Here is a 16995-nt window from a genome sequence, read left to right as displayed (position 1 = left end):
GGGACCCTTGAGGATCGCAGGAGGGTGATGGTGGTGTGCCAGCCCACCTGAAGAGGGTGCCCGGGTTGCTTCCTTTTGCAAAGAAGATAACTAAAGCCCAGAGAGGTGACGTAACTCACCAAAGGTCACACAGCTGCCAGAGGCCAAAGTCTGTTCCCCGAGGGACGCCTGGGCGGCTCAGTCGGTTGGGCATCCGACTTTGGCTCAGGTCATGATCTCATGGCTTGTGAGTTCGAGCCCCGCGTCAGGCTCTGTGCTGACAGCTTGGAGCCTGGAGCCTGCTTGGGATTCGGTGTCTCCCTCTCTCTCTCTCTGCCCCTTCCCTGCTCATGCTCTGTCTCTCTCTCTCAATAATAATAAATAAATTAATTAATTAAAACATTAAAAAAAAAGAAAAAAACGAAGTCTGTTCTCCAAAGCTCTTGTGGTCAAGAGCTCTGAGGTCGGACAGACAGGTCTACCACTTAGGAGCTACAGGTGGATTCGGACTTTAAATGGGGGCTTCCAGAACATCCCAGAACATTCTAGCGTTGGGGGAAATTGCTGCTGTCCAGAGAGAGCAAGAGCCAAGGGAGACAGGGTGGGTTTTTTTGTTTGTTTTTTGTTTGGGGGGGGATTTTTGGTTGAGGGGGAAAAGGTAAACCCCGGGCACTTTGTGATCCTCGGTTTCCCTGTCTGCACAGTGGGCACTTGGGAATCCTTGGCGGTGCCTTCGACTGGGGCCAGGTGAGGGGATAAAGGGACACTGATGGGTGAGGGTATGGGGGCCCTGGGGGACCTCTGCCAAGCCCGCCAGTAACCCCAGGGCTGCTCGCCTGCCACCCACATTCCACGCCTGGGGCCGCCCTCCTCGCTCGCTGGCCGCAAGCCAGGGTACCTGGGAGGCCAGCCCAGGGCATCCTTGCAGGCGGGGGGCAGGGCCGGTCCCTGGGGTCGGGGGCACAGGCTGGAGCCTAGGGATCCCTTCGTCCCTGGGGCCACTGCCACCAATTGAACTGATGTGTGGGAGCTGAACATCTCCCTCTTTCTGGAATTTTCTCTAAGCCTCAGAGGGGAACCTTACTTGGGCCCCAGCCACCTGGGCCAGTATCAGGGGAGGTGCCCCCGTCATACCCAAGCACCACGCCTGCACCCCCCATCACCTTCTCATGTGGCTCAGATCACACATCCCAGGCCAAGGGGGCCCCCACCAGCCACCCTTGGCTCACAGCCCTCAAGCCCCCGGGGAAAGAAATTTCCAGCTGGCTGGCAACTCCGTCACCCACCCCGCCTAGGGAGCAAGGCGCTGGGGGGTCCGATGCAGGCAGAGACACCAGTTGGGGGGTACAGACAGCCCCGCCTCATCCCACACACCCGTGCCAGCTTGTCCTGAGCCTGAAGGAGGGGGTCCCCCCAGTCTGGGCTCTGGGACCAGTTTCCTTCCTAGGGAGGCCTGCCCAGGCTAGGCAAGCCTTGCCCAGAGAGGGTCAGGAGATCTCTCAGGCCACACAGCAAGTTCAGGATAAGCACCAGCTCCCTCTGGCTTTGGGCAGGAGGGGGTCCTCTGACCCCAGGAGCTGGTGTTCGGTCCAGCTGCATATCCTGAGGCCCATAGGTTCAAATCCCAGCCCCACATCCGACTTCCCAGCCTTGTGACACAGGCAATAAAAATATCAATAGAGTGTGAAATAAAATTATAGGCAGAACAGGTGGCTTGAGGCCGTAAAAGTAAATGAAAAGAGGGACAGTGGCCAAAGGCTCCCGGAAGCAGGTTGAGAAGGAAGAGGGTGAGGGCAGGGTAGGGTGTTCCGAGCGGGAGGAACCAGGGCAAAGGACACTGAGCCAAATGTGCACGGCGGCTGCCAAGGACGACCACCGTGCCAGCTGGGGTGGTTTGGGAGGTGACCTGTCCCCGACCCCTGTGACACCCAGGGGTTTCCTTTCCGGCCCCTGCGGAATGGCAGGACTCAGAGGGAGGGGTGGGCAGAATTGTAGTGACCAGGAGCCGCCCAGGCCTCCCATGAACCCCAGTCACCAACTTCCCCTGCTCTGTGGCTGGGGTGCCTGAAGTCAGGGGCTCAGCCTGGCTACAGTCACTGACCCCAGGAGCACCTCCAGCCTCCTGTTGCCTGCTGGGGTGCCCAGGGAGGCAGCTTCTGGGGGCTGGTGTGTGGAAAATCTCCGTCAGCACCCCTCCTGCTCCAGTCTGCACCCCACCCATGACTTAGTGACTGACGTCTAGAGCCCAGGTGGACCACAGGGGTCTTGGGGTCCTGGGGCAGAGTTGTGTGTGGGGACCCTCTGTGGAGGGCGTCTATCTGTGGACTGCCTCCATCCACCCCGCTGGCCACTGGTGACAAGAGCATCTGAACCAGGGGGCCCAGAAGCAGGTGGGAGGGGAGTGGCGGGGAGGACCGCCCGCGGGACAGGAGCAGCAGGGAGGACCTCCATCGGGCTGCCGTCCCAGCCCATCAGGAGCTTCAGGCGGAGGCGTCTCGAACCTCGCTGGCCCGGTCCCGGGGGCAGACGAGGCTGCTCCTGGCTCCTCTAGGGCATCTCACAGTGTCTGATCAGTGACTTCCACAGCAGAGCCACCCTGCTTGGATCCTCCCCTAGATGGGGTGCTCCTTCCTTCCGGAGACAGTGACGGCGAGCACCGCCGGCGATGCTGGCACATGCCCACACGCCCAGTGTGCCCGAGGAGGGACAGCGAGGCTCTGAGAGGGGCAGCGCCCGGTCCCAGATCCCTCGGTGGCTGAAAGGCAAGACCAGGGCTCCCACCCAACACCGTTACAGACCTAGGCAGCCAAGCGTCGATCACAAATGTGGAACAGACGGGACCTTATGGCCCCCCACTAGACACCTGCCTTGGGGGGGGTCTATTTTTCATTTTTTTCAGAAGATTGTATTTTAAAGTAATCTCCACCCACCGTGTGGCTTGAACTCACAAACCTGAGATCAAGAGTCATGTGTCCTACCGACTGGGCCAGCCAGGCACCCCCGCCCCAGGGTTTAAACCCTTGAGATACAACTGTTTTCTTTGTGGTTTTTTTAAAGTGTTTATTTGTTTTGAGAGATAGAGCAAGTGGGAGAGGGAGGGAAGGAGGGAGGGAGAGAGAGAGAGAGAGAGAGAGAGAGGATCCCAAGCAGGTTTCACACCGTCAGTGAAAAGTCCAATGCGGGGCTCGATCCCACGAACCGTGAGATCACCACCTGAGCCGAAACCAAGAGTCGGAGGCTTAACCGACTGAGCCCCCCAGGCGCCCCTGCAACCTGATTTCTGACTCTGTCTTCAAGCTTGTCTTGTTCTTCCGGCTTTTGTGTCCTCCTGGCCTGGCTCTCAGCCCAGCAGGGAAAGCAGCACAGTGTGGCCAAAGCTATGACGGGGAACATCGGCAGCGGCGGGAGCCAGAAGCAGGATGTGACCCGGCTGGGAGGGCAGGGGGAGGCAATCCAGGGAGGCTCCCTGGAGGACAGATCGGCCCCGCAGCCTGCAGGACGACTAGGCTGTAACAAGGTGGCAGGGAGCACAACTCTGCTTCTGGCAGATCAGCATGAGTCACCGGCGGCTCCTTAGCGCATTTGAGATTCTAAGTGACTATGACGAGGACTGCTCCTCGGGCCCTCGGTCTCCCCGTCAGCAGCGTGGCTCTGGGAAGGCTGAGGTGTCACCCTATCAAGGCTTGGCCGTGGTCCCAGTACACGGTGACATTAAGACCGAAAGCTCCGTGAGTTATATTTTAATAAGTCACCAAATACTTCAGGAGTAGATTTGGGTCGGCCTCCTCTGTAAACGCCCGGCCCTGCGCGGCCTCCAGCCTCCCAAACGTCCACCGGCCCCACTGGCCCAGGATGGCTAGACATTTGGATGACAACACTCCAGGCAGTAGGAAGCTGCCTCATGGAAACGATGTCTCCTCTGGACGCAGGGAAGGGATGACACCTGAGAGGCAGACCTCAGGCCTTGACCAGCCTGCAGCAGCCTCTTCCCTGCGGTCTCCCTGCCTCCTCTCTCCCCTGCGTGTCGAGCACTGCCTGGCTGACCATGGCCACACACGGCTCCGTGTGGCCTCGCCTCCGCACCAGCTCTGGCCTCCTCTCCTGCTCGGGAAGACCCAGCCTTACTGAATCCCTCCATTCCTCTGTTCCTTGCTGCCTCGGGGCCTTTGCACAGGCTGTTCCTCTGCCCAGAAAGCTCTTCCCTCCTTTTTACAAAAAGAACTTCTAAGGGGCTTTAGGTCACAGCTCACACATCCAGGAAGGCCAGACTAGCCCCATCTTCCTCACTGGTTGCAAGTTATAGTTTTATGCTGGCTTACGATTTCCTTATGGTTTTGTTTTTCGTTTTTTTTTTTTTTTTTTTCTTTATTTTTACCCACTTGCTTCCTGCAATATCCCTGGGGCCTGGAATGTAGCCAGAAGTCAAGAAATGTTCGTTGAAGGGCTAAACATAGGAGTGGGATGTGGGGGAACTAATGGGTAGCTGGACATTCTGCTCACCTGCCCCTCTCCACCCTCTAGGGAACCCCTGCCCACCCCTGGACAGAACCCACTTCTAGAACCCGTGATTTAGGTCAGCCTTTTCCCTTGAAGGATGGGCCCACTGCATGTCCAAAGCCACACAAGCCTCGGGGCCACCGGTGAGGCCAGGCAGTGACTCTAGTCCCCAACTTCTAATACCATCCGTGATATGATCTTAAGGGGAATTCAACTCTTCATGTTCCCGGACCCGATTCCGATGTGGGGGTGGGGTTCCCACACACATAACACCAGGCAGTTCTCAGAGAATCCAATTCAATTCCAACACCATCCGCCCAGGGACGGCATCAGATCCCACAAAGTTAGGGGCTCACGGCTCCAAGCCTGCCCCGCCCCCACCCCACCCCCAACTTCAGGTACCAGCCACAAGCCCAGGCCATTACCTGTGTTTCTGACGCACCAGCTAGAGACAAGTTTCCAAGGACGCGCTCCTAAGGTTTCATTAATTTGCTAAAGCGGCTCACAGAACTCGAGAAAACATTTAACATTTACCCGATCATTAAAGGATATGATAAAGGGTATGAATCAAGAGCCAGGTAGACAGAGGCACAAGGCAAGGTACCAGGGAGGGCTTAGGGTTTCTTTGCCCTTCCAGGCAAGCCACGCTGGGCCTATGTCCACCTTCGTACCAACCTGGAAGCTTTCCGAACCCTGTCCTTCTTTATACACAGGCACAATAGCCTTAGTCATGGGGCGCAGGCTGATTCAACCTCCTGGCACAAGGCTCCCACCCTTGGGTGGGTCCAAAAGTCATCTCATGGAAGGACAAGACACCCATTTCACTTTTATGGCCCCGAAGCATTTTCAGGAACCACGGATGAAGACCAACTATATCGGAGAAATCAATTTGGGTCGTTTGAATGGCCAAATATATGTGCAGTCCTTATCAATCATTGTGTCACAGCCAAGTTCAGGGGAGTCCCACGGTTCGCTTTTTGGCGATGGCCTGGCTCCTGGGACGGGGCACCCCGGGTCACCTGATGAGAGCTCTGGGGGTTGGGCTGAGCCGTGCTGCCGTGACAAGTATATTTCCTTCTCCTCCCTGGCGTTGTCTAATCCACACCCTGAGGAACCAGCTCTCCTCAGTCCTCAAATTCCTGGTCAGCTGCTAGCCACCCCTCCCCAGGTAAGGCCTCTTGGGGCAAATTTAACCCCTGCCGGAATGCATCGGATGCCCCCCTGGGTGAGGCCTGCTGGCTGCCCTCCTGGGGCCTTCCAGAGTCCAGGGGGGCCTGCGGTGGGGTGGTGGGGTGGGGCACCTGAACTTCCGAGGTAGGTGCCAGGCCTCGCCAGACCTCAGAGCCCCCTGCGCCCTGGCCTCCATTGGTAACCTCGAGCCCTTTGGAGTTCCAGACCTGGGACTCTCTCTGGCCTGTCTGGTGGGAAAAGGACTTACAATGCAGGGAAGTTTAGGGCTGGGTTTTCATTTGGTTCCTTTCTTTTCTTTCTTTCTTTCTTTGTGGTTTTTGTTTGCTCGCTTTTTGTTTTGTTTTGTTTTTTGCCGATCTGTGTGGCTTCATAGCACAAGGGCATTTTTCATTCTGTTTCCAAGAAAAAAATATCTTGGGTTCAGTTTGGGTGGGAACCCCCCGTCTCCCCCCACCAAATCTGTGCTCCTTCAAGGTCATTGCCAAGGACCTCCTGTCTCCCAGGAGGGGTGCCACACACCCAGGGCCCATACTGAAAAGCACCGGCTATATTCATTTTCACTACATTTCTACATATCAACCTTTGGTGCAGGGCCAGAAGCCCTGAGACGCACGGCAGCATATGGGCAAAGCTCTGTCCCTTTCCCAGTCCTGTCTTGGCTATCTCCTGAAAAGCCTGTGTGCTGGGTTCCCTTCCAGAAGTGTTGGCACGAATACGTGATTCTGCACTCCACTCCTTTCCATCATTCAAGGCCACCTGCCGGGTGCTACATGCTACCCCGACAGCTTTACCCCCCTCTGCCCGGGAGCACTGGCCTGTCAGCCACCGAGGACATTTTCTGAAACAGCTTCATTGATCTATAATTCACACCCAGTACGATCCACCCATCTGAGGTGTACAATTCAATAGTTAACGTCATTTTAAGACTTTTTTTTAATGTTTATTTATTATTGAGAGAGAGAGAGAGAAAGACAGAGTGCTAGTGGGGGAGGGGCAGCGCGAGCGAGGACGACACAGAATCCAAAGCAGGCTCCAGGCTCTGAGCTCTCAGCACAGAGGCCGATGCACGAACCGAAGCACAAACCGTGAGATCATGACCTGAGCTAAAGTCCGATGTTTGAGCCACTCAAGAACCGCCCCCCCCCCACCAGATGTTACATTTTAAAATAGGGGCGCCTGGGTGGTTCTGTCTGTTAAGGGTCCCTGTCTCTCTCTCTCTCTCTCTCTCTCTCCCCCTCAAAAATAAATAAACAAACATTAAAATGTAACATTGCCTGTCAAAATGTTACATCATGTTAGAAATTGTGGCAAAAGGTACCTGACACAAAATTTGCTGTTTTAACCATTTTCAAGCGTGCGGTTCACAACGGCCGTGCAGCCAACGCATCGATTTACACAACTTTTTTGTCACTCCAAATAGAAACTCTATCCCAGGTAGCAAAGACTCCGGGCTCCCTTTCCACCCTCCCAAACCCCTGGTAATCTTTAATCTCCTTTCTGTCCCTCTCAATTTGCCTATTCTCCATGTTTCGTGGACGTAGGATGGCGGGCGGAATCTATGTCCGGCTTCTCTTACAAGAGAAGGGCAGTGCCCTCAAGGTTCGTGACACTACAGGCAGGTATCGGAATATCCTTCCTTTTGAGACTGAGTAACATTCCCTGGTGAGGATGGGCCTCATTTTGTGTACCCATTCGTCCCTCAGAGAACATCTGGGCTGTTTCCAAATTATGGTGTTGGTGAGTCATGCTGTTAGGAGTACAGGTGTACAAATATTTGAGTCCCTGCTTTAAGTTCTTTTTTGCAGACCGCAGGGAGTAGGACTGCTGGCTGAGCGGCTGTGCTGCTGTGCTACATGCGTAATTTTGTTTTACGTTGTTTAATGTTTGTTTATTTTTGGAGGAGCGAGACAGAGCAGGAGCGGGGGAGGGGCAGAGAGAGAGGGAGACACAGGATCCGAAAGGCGCTCCAAGCTCCCAGCTGTCAGCACAGAGCCCAGCACCGGGCTTGAACTCACCAACCGGGAGATCATGACCTGAGCTGAAGTCGGTTGCTTAACCGACAGAGCCACCCGGGCGCCCCCGGAATTTTTTTTAAATTTTCTACCAGCTGTATTAAAAAGAGTAGAGAGACAAGGGGCGCCTGGGTGGCTCAGTCCGTTGGGCGTCTGACTTAGCCTCAGGTCACGATCTCACGGTTCACAGGTTCAAGCCCTGCTGTCGGGCTCTGTGCTGACAGCTCGGAGCCTGGAGCCTGCTTCGGATTCTGTCTCTCCCTCTCTCTCTACCCCTCCCCTGCTCACGCTCTGTGTCTCTCTGTCTCTCAATAATAAATAAACGTTAAATAATAAATAAATAAGCATTTTTTTTAAAGATTTTTAAAAATCATCTCTGCACACAACACGGGGCTCGAACGCACAACCCTGAGATCAAGAGTCGCCTGCTCTACTAACCGAGCCAGCCAGGCACCCCTACTTGCTGTTTTGAAGCAGTTTTTGACTCACTTTTTCAACTGAAATTAGCGTTAAAGACTCTGTTCCTCAGACACAACGGCCACATTTCAAAGGCTCCATAGCATTACGGGGCTGGTGGCCACTGGATCAGAGGCTGCAAACACAGAGCGTTGCCCCGATGGCAGAGAGCCCTGCTGACAGTGCCCGATGTGTGGACAGAGTGGGGGACGCGTTGGGGGTTATGTCGAGAGGGAGAGCCTGGGCCCTGGGTCATGATGGCTGTGGCTCAGTGTACTTGGGCGAGACATGCATGGGTCTCTCGAAGCCTCAGTTTTCTCATCTAAAACGGGGGACGGGAGGGGCTGGGCTGCAGGAGGCTGCTGGGGCAGAGACAAGGTTCTAGATTTCTGCTCCAGCGGTTGGGGTCTGGGGTCTGCGGTCTGGGAGGACTTTGTGACCACAGGCAGGCACAGGAAGCATCCGGGAATGCAGGGACGCGGGCGGCACCACCCAGCACGGGACCAGAGGGGCTACCTTGGAGCACTACTGAAAGAAACACTGAGTAAATCCAACATGAGGTTCACACTGGCACCTCTAACCACTTCCTTTGCTCTCCCCACAAACCGGCCAGGCTCCCGTTCACGGCAGACCTCAGGATTGGCTGTTGCTTTGTCCAGGAGCCAGGAACGCCCTGTGCCCGAAGCTCTACTCTACCTGGTGAGCTCTCGCCTGACCTTCAAACCCAAGCCCTTCGTACCCCTCCTGGACAGATCCCCGGGTTCAAGCCTCCACTCCAGGGCACTGGGGAAGAGGCTGGGACACTATGGGAAGGGCAGGGTCAAGGTGGGACCCGAAGGCCCTTGGGACCAATGCCACCTCCCTGGGGACCCCTCCCCACATAGGTTGTGCGGCCAGGTGTCTGGAGACACTGGGCTCAGGGCCAGGCGCTCTCTGCCGGGACACCAGCGATGCCACTGTCTCCCTCTGAGTCACCTGGCCTCAGTTTCCTCAACCGCAGAATACAGCTGACAACAGTGCCAGCCTCAGGACTCACGTACATCACCTGGCTGACACGTTGGTAACCCACGATTGTCTCCTTTGTTATCAACGATGCCGTCTCCACTCCCCCCTCCTCCCAGCTGCTCTGACCCATGGATGCACTCGGCTGGACCAAGACCCGATGGCCCTGGCAACAGTGTCTCCTCGGGCTGCTGCTGCAACTGTTTCTGGCTCTGTGCTTCTTCTCTTACCTGCGAGTGTCCCAGGACACGCCCTTGTGGTCCGCCAGGTCGGGGGCCGATGCGGCAGAAGCTCTCGACGTGGCTCCCAAGGGGTCCTCAGGGACGGTGTCCTGCCAGGGGGCGCCCTGCCCCCCCCCCCCCCCCCCGGGTCCTCTGCCCGCCCGCCCCTGGTGCTCCTGCTGTGGACATGGCCATTCAACCGCCCCGTGCCTCTGTCCCACGGCTCGGAGCTGTGGCCGGGCACGGCCGACTGCCGGCTGACTGCGGACCGCAGCGCGTACCCTCAGGCGGACGCGGTGCTGGTGCATCACCGCGAGGTCAGCTACGACCCGAGGAAGCAGCTCCCCACGTCCCCACGGCCGCCGGGCCAGCGCTGGGTCTGGTACAGCATGGAATCGCCCAGCCACCGCGCGCGACTGAAGGCCCCGGACGGATACTTCAACCTCACCATGTCCTACCGCAGAGACTCGGACATCTTCACACCCTATGGCTGGCTGGAGCCGTGGCCCGGCCAGCCGGCCTCCACGGTGGTCAACGTCTCAGCCAAGACGGAGCTGGTGGCCTGGGTGGTGTCCAACTGGAGGGAAGACTCAGCCAGGGTGCGTTACTACCACCTGCTGAAAGCTCACGGGCAAGTGGACGTGTATGGGCGCTCCCACAAGCCGCTGCCGGAGAAGGCCATGGCCCGGCAGCTGTCCCGGTACAAGTTTTACCTGGCTTCCGAGAACTCCTTGCGCCCCGACTACATCACCGAGAAGCTGTGGCGGAATGCCCTAGAAGCCTGGGCCGTGCCCGTGGTGCTGGGCCCCAGCAGGAGTGACTACGAACAGTTCCTGCCCCCCGACGCCTTCATCCACGTCCACGACTTCCAGAGCGCCGAGGAACTGGGCCGGTACCTGCAGGCGCTGGACAAGGACCACGCCCGCTACCTGAGCTACTTCCGCTGGACGGAGACGCTGCGGCCTCGGTTATTCAGTTGGGCCCTGATGTTCTGCAAGGCCTGCCGGCGGCTGCAGCAGGACGACTGTGCCCAGCATAGCTGCCTGGTTCACGTGAGCTGGCCGGGCCGGGGCGGGGGCCGCCCCACACCACACCCCTGGGGACACACCTGCCGGGACGCGGGTGGCCGGGGAGCTCGCTTAGCTGGGGCTTCACCCGCTGGCCACCTCTGCTGCCAGGAGACCGGCCCTGGCCACCTTACCTGCCAGGGGCCTCCCGGCCGGGGAGTCTCACCCACTTGCGAGGAGCCTCACCCGCTGGGGACCCCACCCCACGAAGGCACTCAGGCCCTGGGGAACCGGCCTGGGGGTCCCACCCATTGGACGCGGTTCTGCTGGGTTTGCTTGTGGTTACCCTGGCTGTTGTTAACCGCCTGTGGGGTGGCAGGTGGGCAATATTGTCACCAGTCTCCAGATGGGAATGTTCCCAGGAAAACCGAGGTCTTCTCCCTTCTTTTACAACAGCGGCTCTCACCCCAGGGTGGCTCTGCCCTCCAGGGCACACTCGGCCAGGTGCCGTGAGGCTTGTGGCTGCACAGCTGGAGATGGGGCAATAGCCTCGAGTGGGTGGGGGGCCACGGATGCTGTGCAACAGCCTAGGGTGCCCAGGACGTCCCCCACAACCACGAATGGCCTGGTCCCGGATGTCAAAAGATGGAAAAGCCCCCGAGGTCAAGCCCATTAGGCAGTGGGAAGTGGGGACCAGGCTGCCTGGGGGTCACTGGGGACCAGGAGCTCTCCGGCGAAGGAGGGGGGAGGGGCGGGTGTGGTGCCGTGCGAGTAGTCGGGCGGGCTTGTGTGACATGTGGCGACCATGCGGGGCGGGGAGCGTGACCATTGGCATAAGTGTCCCCGCTGTGTGTGGGCGAAAGCCAGACCCCATGTGCTTTACAGATGAGCGGTGACCTTGAGGTGTCCCTCGTAGCGTGCAGTTTTGACCGTGACGACCGAACGCGTGTGCGTGGGCCGGGCGTCTGTGAGTGATCTGCTCTGCCGAGCCCCATGTAGGTGCCCAGTCTCCGTGTGTGTGTGTGTGTGTGTGTGTGTGCACTACAGGGAACCCGGCCCCAGGGATCCGTGGGGGCCGCCGGGTATGTGTTCCAATTCTCTGGTGGTCTGGGCCAGCGCCCTGTGGTTGGGATTCTGGAACTGAGTGGGAGATGAGGAACCGAGGTGCCAGGACGTCATCCACACGCACGCGCGTGCACACACACACACACACACACACACGCACACACATACACGGTCATCGGGCTTCAGGGGCCACAGACCTGGGCTCCAAGGTCGATTTTCCCACTGTGGATCCTGGGCTGAGCACCTTCTGTCTCTGTGGCTCAAGGCCATCTGGGATGGGGAAACTGAGGCTTGGCTTCTGCTTCAAGCGATAGGGACCCCGGCTGCTTCTCTGCCACGGCTGAGCTGAGTCAGCCCAAACTAACAGGAATCCACCACCCCAAACCTCAGAGCCAGAAGACTGCACGGGTGGGCGGGGACCCCATCCAGCCTCAGCTCTGAGACTTCCTTCCAGGCAGACCACCCATGGGCTGGGGCCTGGCTGCCCGCCCTGCCCACGGGGCCCCTGGCAGTCCTGCCTGTTAGCTGCCTTCGGTGTGGCCAGCTGCAGCTGGCGACCCGGGCAGCAGGGAACTAGGGATGTTCCTGCTGGGCTGGATGAACCTTCCTGGGGCACCTTCTGATTTGGTCCCTCCAGCTTCGGGATACGGGACTGGGTCTGGGAGGGACACGGTGTTAGAAGGCGGTCCTGCGCTCTGCTGTGCGGGAGAGGACAGGGCCCGTCTTGGGGAAGAGTGAAGGAGGGAAGGGGCTGTGCCCTAGGGAGCCTCGGTGGAGCTGGGGGTGAGGGAAGAGGAGAGGGCAGCACATCCTCAGGAAGGCTGTCTGGGGTAGGGAGGGGGCTGCCCCTCCAGAACCTCACTCGGAGGTGCAGGAGGCCACTGGTCCACGCCCTCTGGTCCAGGGTGCCAGTCTAGGGGCCCAGCACCCGCCCCCTGCCCTGCCCTCCTCCAAGCCTGGGACCCCCACCCCTCCCCACGGTCTGGGAACCCAACACCCTGGGGTGTCCCAGGCTTGCCAAGCATCAAGGTGACACCGCGGGCAAACCTCAACAGCGCGCCGGGCTTTTTCTGTCCTCCAAGGGGACACGATGTTAAATCCCCCCGGAGCTCCGGCCAGGGCTTTTATGGGCCCAGGACCTACGTCCCCCGGGATCGCTCTGCCCCGGCAGGCGCCGGATTCGGGCTGCACAGGGCTGGCGCCCGCCCCAGACCTATCCCCACAGGGAGATGGGCAGCGCGCATGTATTTTTAGCTAGTGAAGGAGATAGTGCTCGGTTCCCTCCGGTGGGGGCCCACCGGCCTGAGGAGGCCCTTTAGGGGAGGGAGGCCGGGTCCACCTGGGCCTCGGACTCGTCATCCGCCTTGGGCTCTCTCTTCCCACCCACAAGCTCGCCTGACGGGGCGGCGGACGAGGGACACGTCGGGGAAGGGGCACGGGGACCTGCAGGCGAGCGGGAAGGACGGTCCCGGCCGACGTCGCCCCCACTCGCCCCACTCGGCTCTTTGTCCCACGGGAGGAGGACCCTCTTGTCCACCTCCTTTCCCCCAAAGCCCACGGGATCCTCCCACCATCCAGCAGGTGGAGCCCGCCCCCGCCCCCATTCTCCCCCCGCCCCCCGCCCCCCGCCCCCGCCCTCGGGTCCCTGGGAGAGGTGGGCACCCCCGGCACGCGGAATCACGACGCACGCTCCGCTTTCCACACTTTATCTGGAGCGGGTATTGGACAGTCCCGGGGCCTCGACGGCATCGTCTGCGCAGGGGCAGTCTGCGGCCGCGGGGCCCGCCCGGCGGGACGGTGGGCGCCGTCGCGCCGGCGCCGGTGAGGTAGGGTCAGACGCAGGCACACTCGCGCGCCGACAGCTCGTGAACCGTGTGGTAGCGGCTGTGCGCGTCCAGGAAGGACACCTCGTCCTCGTAGGCCGTCGGGCGGCAGCAGGGCTGCGCGCGCACCCGCTCCCGCCGAACCCGCCGCCGCTGGCGGAGCCGCCGCAGCCCCAGGTCGTAGACGCGCGCCGCCGCCTCGCAGGCGCCTGCGCAGTAGCGGAACAGCACCGTCTCGTCGGACGCGTAGCCCAAGCCCAGCTCGCTCACGCGCACCTCGAGCTCGCGCAGCCCGCACGGCCGCGTCCCCGACCGCGCACGCGCGCGCCGCCGCCGGGGCCCCGCCCGACGGCGCGGACGCGGGGGCCTTCCGACCCAGGGCGTCAGCTCGCTCAGCTCCACCGCGTCCGGGGCGCCCTGCAGCAGTGCGCGATCTGCGGGGACAAAGGGCTGCGTCAGCGGGTGGCTGGGGGGAGCGCGCCGGACCCTCGCTGTTCCCCGGCAAAAACAGCCCCGCGCTGGGGCGCTGGCGCAGCTGCCGCATTCCCCCCACCCCCCCACCCTCTCTGTGCACCCTGTCCCTAAGCACCGTTGCACTGGGACTTTTTCCCTTTCACAGAGCTGCTCCCTCCTCTTGGCAGGGAAGGAAGGGAGCACTCAGCTGGGGGGTATCCTGGGCCAAATCCCTGTCCCTGATTGGGTCCCCCGCTGGCCCCACCCCTATGCTGGGCTGTCCCGGGGAACCGGCACACCCTTTCTGACCGGTGTTGGGGAGCTCCACACCGGGCTTCAACCGCTCACCCTTGGTTGAGCTGTTAACGGGTCTCTACGTCACTCTTTGGGGCCCACCCCCCATTCCCCCCCCCCCCCCGCCGCCCCGTTCCTCCTGTTCCACTGCGTGGTGGGACTCAGTTTACTGAGTCAGAAGTTTGGGCTTCGGCACGAGCAGAGGAGCAGCAGGCCTGCATGTGAGGCCTTGCGCGTGGCACCACCTAATGTCACAGCCTCCCCCGTGGTACAGGTAAGGAAATTGGGCATCCAACCCGACAGAGACTTGCCCAAGGCCACGCTGCTAGCAGGTGGCAGAGACAGAGACAAGCCCAAACAGCCTTCTTCCCGCCTCCATCGTGTGCCCAAGTTTGGCCCCCATCCAGTCCTCTTCTCCCACGGTCGCCGGGAGGTGCCCTGAGTCACCGATTCCCAGGGCCCCGTAGCCTAAATTGATTTCCCAAGCGGCTGGGCCTGCCCCAGTACCCTGCAGCCTCAGGAGAGAAGTATAGATGTGGCAGGTGGTGCGGACTGTGGGACTGCAGGGAGGGGTTCCCAAGCCCTCCGCAGGTGGCCTCATACTTGGGTTGGGAAAGGAGATCCTGAGTTTAGCCCCCTAAGGGCCCCCAGGCCGGCACCCCCGGCTCCCAAAGAAATAGCTTACGGCGTGGCCCAAGTGGGAGAGTCTGTCACCATGGGGATGTCTGTTCCCACAGGGGGTGGGGGGGTGTCTCAGGAATCAAACCCTAGTTCTGCCACTTTCAGCCCGGTACAACTCAGGTGATGGCGCTGCTCCGGGCCTCCGTGGCCCCTTCTGCTCAAGGAGACTCGTAGGGTCCCTGCTTTGGCTGAGGCTGGACAGTGGAAAGCGTGGATCCAATGAGGATCATGTATCCAGTTCCTGAAGTCCAGGGCAGGACTGGGGTGGCTCTGGGGTCAGGTTCAGGCCTACCTCACTTAATGCTGCCTAAAATTGCACCGTGTTGTGCCCAGCCCTAAGGGATACATTTAGAGAGTTTTCCAGATAAAGCACAGATGCCCAGTTAAATTTGAATTTCAGATAAACAGTGAATAATCTCTTGGTGTTGCTGCCCTGCCTCCCTCCAGCAGGCCTGGCCACCGGCACAGGGGCTGGAACATAGGGGTGAGGTCGGCAGCAGCTTCTGCCCTTCCCCCTCCCACCGCCCCAACCGTGAAATTTCACCATCAGCGCATTGGTCTCGGGGCCTAACACTGGGGCTCTGAGGGGAGTCCGTGGTCACTCGCTTCCCTTAGGAGGGCTGTGCCCAGGGACGGGGTCCAGGGAGGAAATCACCGGCCCACGGACCGAGCCCCTTCCCGGTGCCTGAGATTTCACCATGGGTGTTGTGCCCTCAGGTTCTGGAACGCTAGCGTTTTGGGGCCTCATCCGGGGTCTCTGGGACCCGTGTCCTGGAAGGACTTTGACGCCGCAGGAAGCAGCGGCCAAGCGGCCGACGGAAGTGGAGCCCGTGCCGCCGGCTACCCTTGTCCATTGTGAGCACAAGAAAGGAGGATTGTGTGGGCCCACGGGGTCGGCGAGGACTTGCACGCAGGCGTGCCCGTCGCCCCACCCACAGGCCCGTTGCACGCGCCCAGACGTACACCTCGGTCGTCCGCGCGGCTCCGCGTGGACACGTGCGCGCGCGCGCACACAAGACGTGGGACCCACGCCCGGCCCATGCCTGGCAGGAGGGCAGAGGGCAGGTGCCTGGAAGGAGTGGGGAGTTGGGTCGTGGGGGCCACGCCCCTCCGGGGGGGGAGGCCGTATTTCAAGTCTGCGTCTCCCGCCTGCTAGTATGTCCACCTCTCCCAACTCCTGTCTCTTTGTCTCTGAGCCTTTATGCCTCTGTTTCTCTCCCCGGTTCTAGGTCTCTCGTGTCTCCCCCTCCGCTTGGTCTCTGTCCACCGGGCAGGTCAGTGGGGACTCGGGCGCAGCCTCCGTCTCCGCACACTCCCCGCTGTGCGGTGGGGGCCTCCGGGCCCGAGGCCCAGGTCTAATCTCCATCTGGTCCCCCGGTCCCCTCGGGGCCAGAGCCTAATTCCTTATGACAGCTGAGCCAAGAGACCCCCCGCCACCCGGGTCTCAGCCACCACCCCCGCCCCCATGCCACCCCTGCCAGGCCGCTGGGAAGACTGGCACCCCCTACACCCCGTCTAAAGAAGCCTCCGTGGCCCCTGCCGGAAATTCCGCCGTTGTGCCCGCCCCTGGATCCCGCCATCTGACCCGCGACGGGGAGGGGCTTACACTGGGCCAGACGGGCGATCCGGGCGTCCAGGGTGCGAGGTGGCCGGCGCAGTGGGGACAGCGCGGGTCCCAGGCGGTGGCTGAGGAGCAGGCCGTCCCGACACATCCAGATGGAGAGCACGCAGCTGCAGAGCACCGAGGCTAAGGCTGCCGCCTTCCAGCGCCGCATACTCGGCCTGCGGGCACGGGATGGGCAGCCACATGGCCTCCGTCCGTCTCTTCAGGCGACAAACGGGCACGGGGCACTGGGCCAGACACCGGGGACATGGTGGGGCCCCTGATTTCAAACCACTTCTGCTTAATGATCAGATATAACATAGAAATGATTCATCTAGGAGCCACTGAACAAGGTTGTGAAAAATGCTGCCAAGGAAAGGGGTGGGCGGGGTGCCGGGGGGGGGGGGGAGGGGGGAACCACCCCCCCCGGGGGGGGGGGTCCCACAGTGCTCCCCTGAGGAGTGTGGAAAGCTGAGACTTGAATGATAGTAGGAGTTGGCCAGGCAGAAGAGAATGGCATCGCAGGCGGGGGAACAGCCTGTGCAAAAGTCCTGAGGCTGGACTGAGGTTGGCCAGTGCACCCAGGAGGCTGGGGTGAGTGGAGCCCAGAGAGCCTGGGGGAAGACTGGAAGGAGGGCCACTCCCAGCAGGGGGCACTGTGGGACCAGGGTGTGGTGGAGATTTGGGGATTTACAGCACGTTCTAGGAGGC

At 60.5% G+C, this 16995-nt stretch overlaps 2 protein-coding genes across 2 annotated transcripts; one reads left to right on the top strand and one right to left on the bottom strand.

The window, feature by feature from the left end:
* Window positions 1-9000: 9000 nt before the first annotated feature.
* LOC125930957 (3-galactosyl-N-acetylglucosaminide 4-alpha-L-fucosyltransferase FUT3-like) lies at window positions 9001-10473 on the top strand. The gene is given in 3 exon segments (XM_049643115.1): window positions 9001-9511; window positions 9514-10379; window positions 10381-10473. Coding segments are annotated over 3 exon segments (1143 nt in total). The 5' UTR covers window positions 9001-9268; the 3' UTR covers window positions 10415-10473.
* Window positions 10474-13124: 2651 nt separating this feature from the next.
* Window positions 13125-16608, bottom strand: NRTN (neurturin). The gene is made up of 2 exons (XM_049639702.1): window positions 16288-16608; window positions 13125-13687 (listed from the first exon to the last, which is right to left on the bottom strand). The coding sequence occupies exons 1-2, from the start codon at window positions 16454-16456 to the stop codon at window positions 13263-13265; spliced, it is 594 nt and encodes a 197-aa protein (XP_049495659.1). The 5' UTR covers window positions 16457-16608; the 3' UTR covers window positions 13125-13262.
* Window positions 16609-16995: the final 387 nt, after the last annotated feature.

The sequence above is a fragment of the Panthera uncia genome, chromosome A2 (genome assembly GCF_023721935.1).
Source record: "Panthera uncia isolate 11264 chromosome A2, Puncia_PCG_1.0, whole genome shotgun sequence".
Taxonomy (NCBI): domain Eukaryota; kingdom Metazoa; phylum Chordata; class Mammalia; order Carnivora; family Felidae; genus Panthera; species Panthera uncia.
This window is presented reverse-complemented; position numbering and strand designations above follow the sequence as displayed.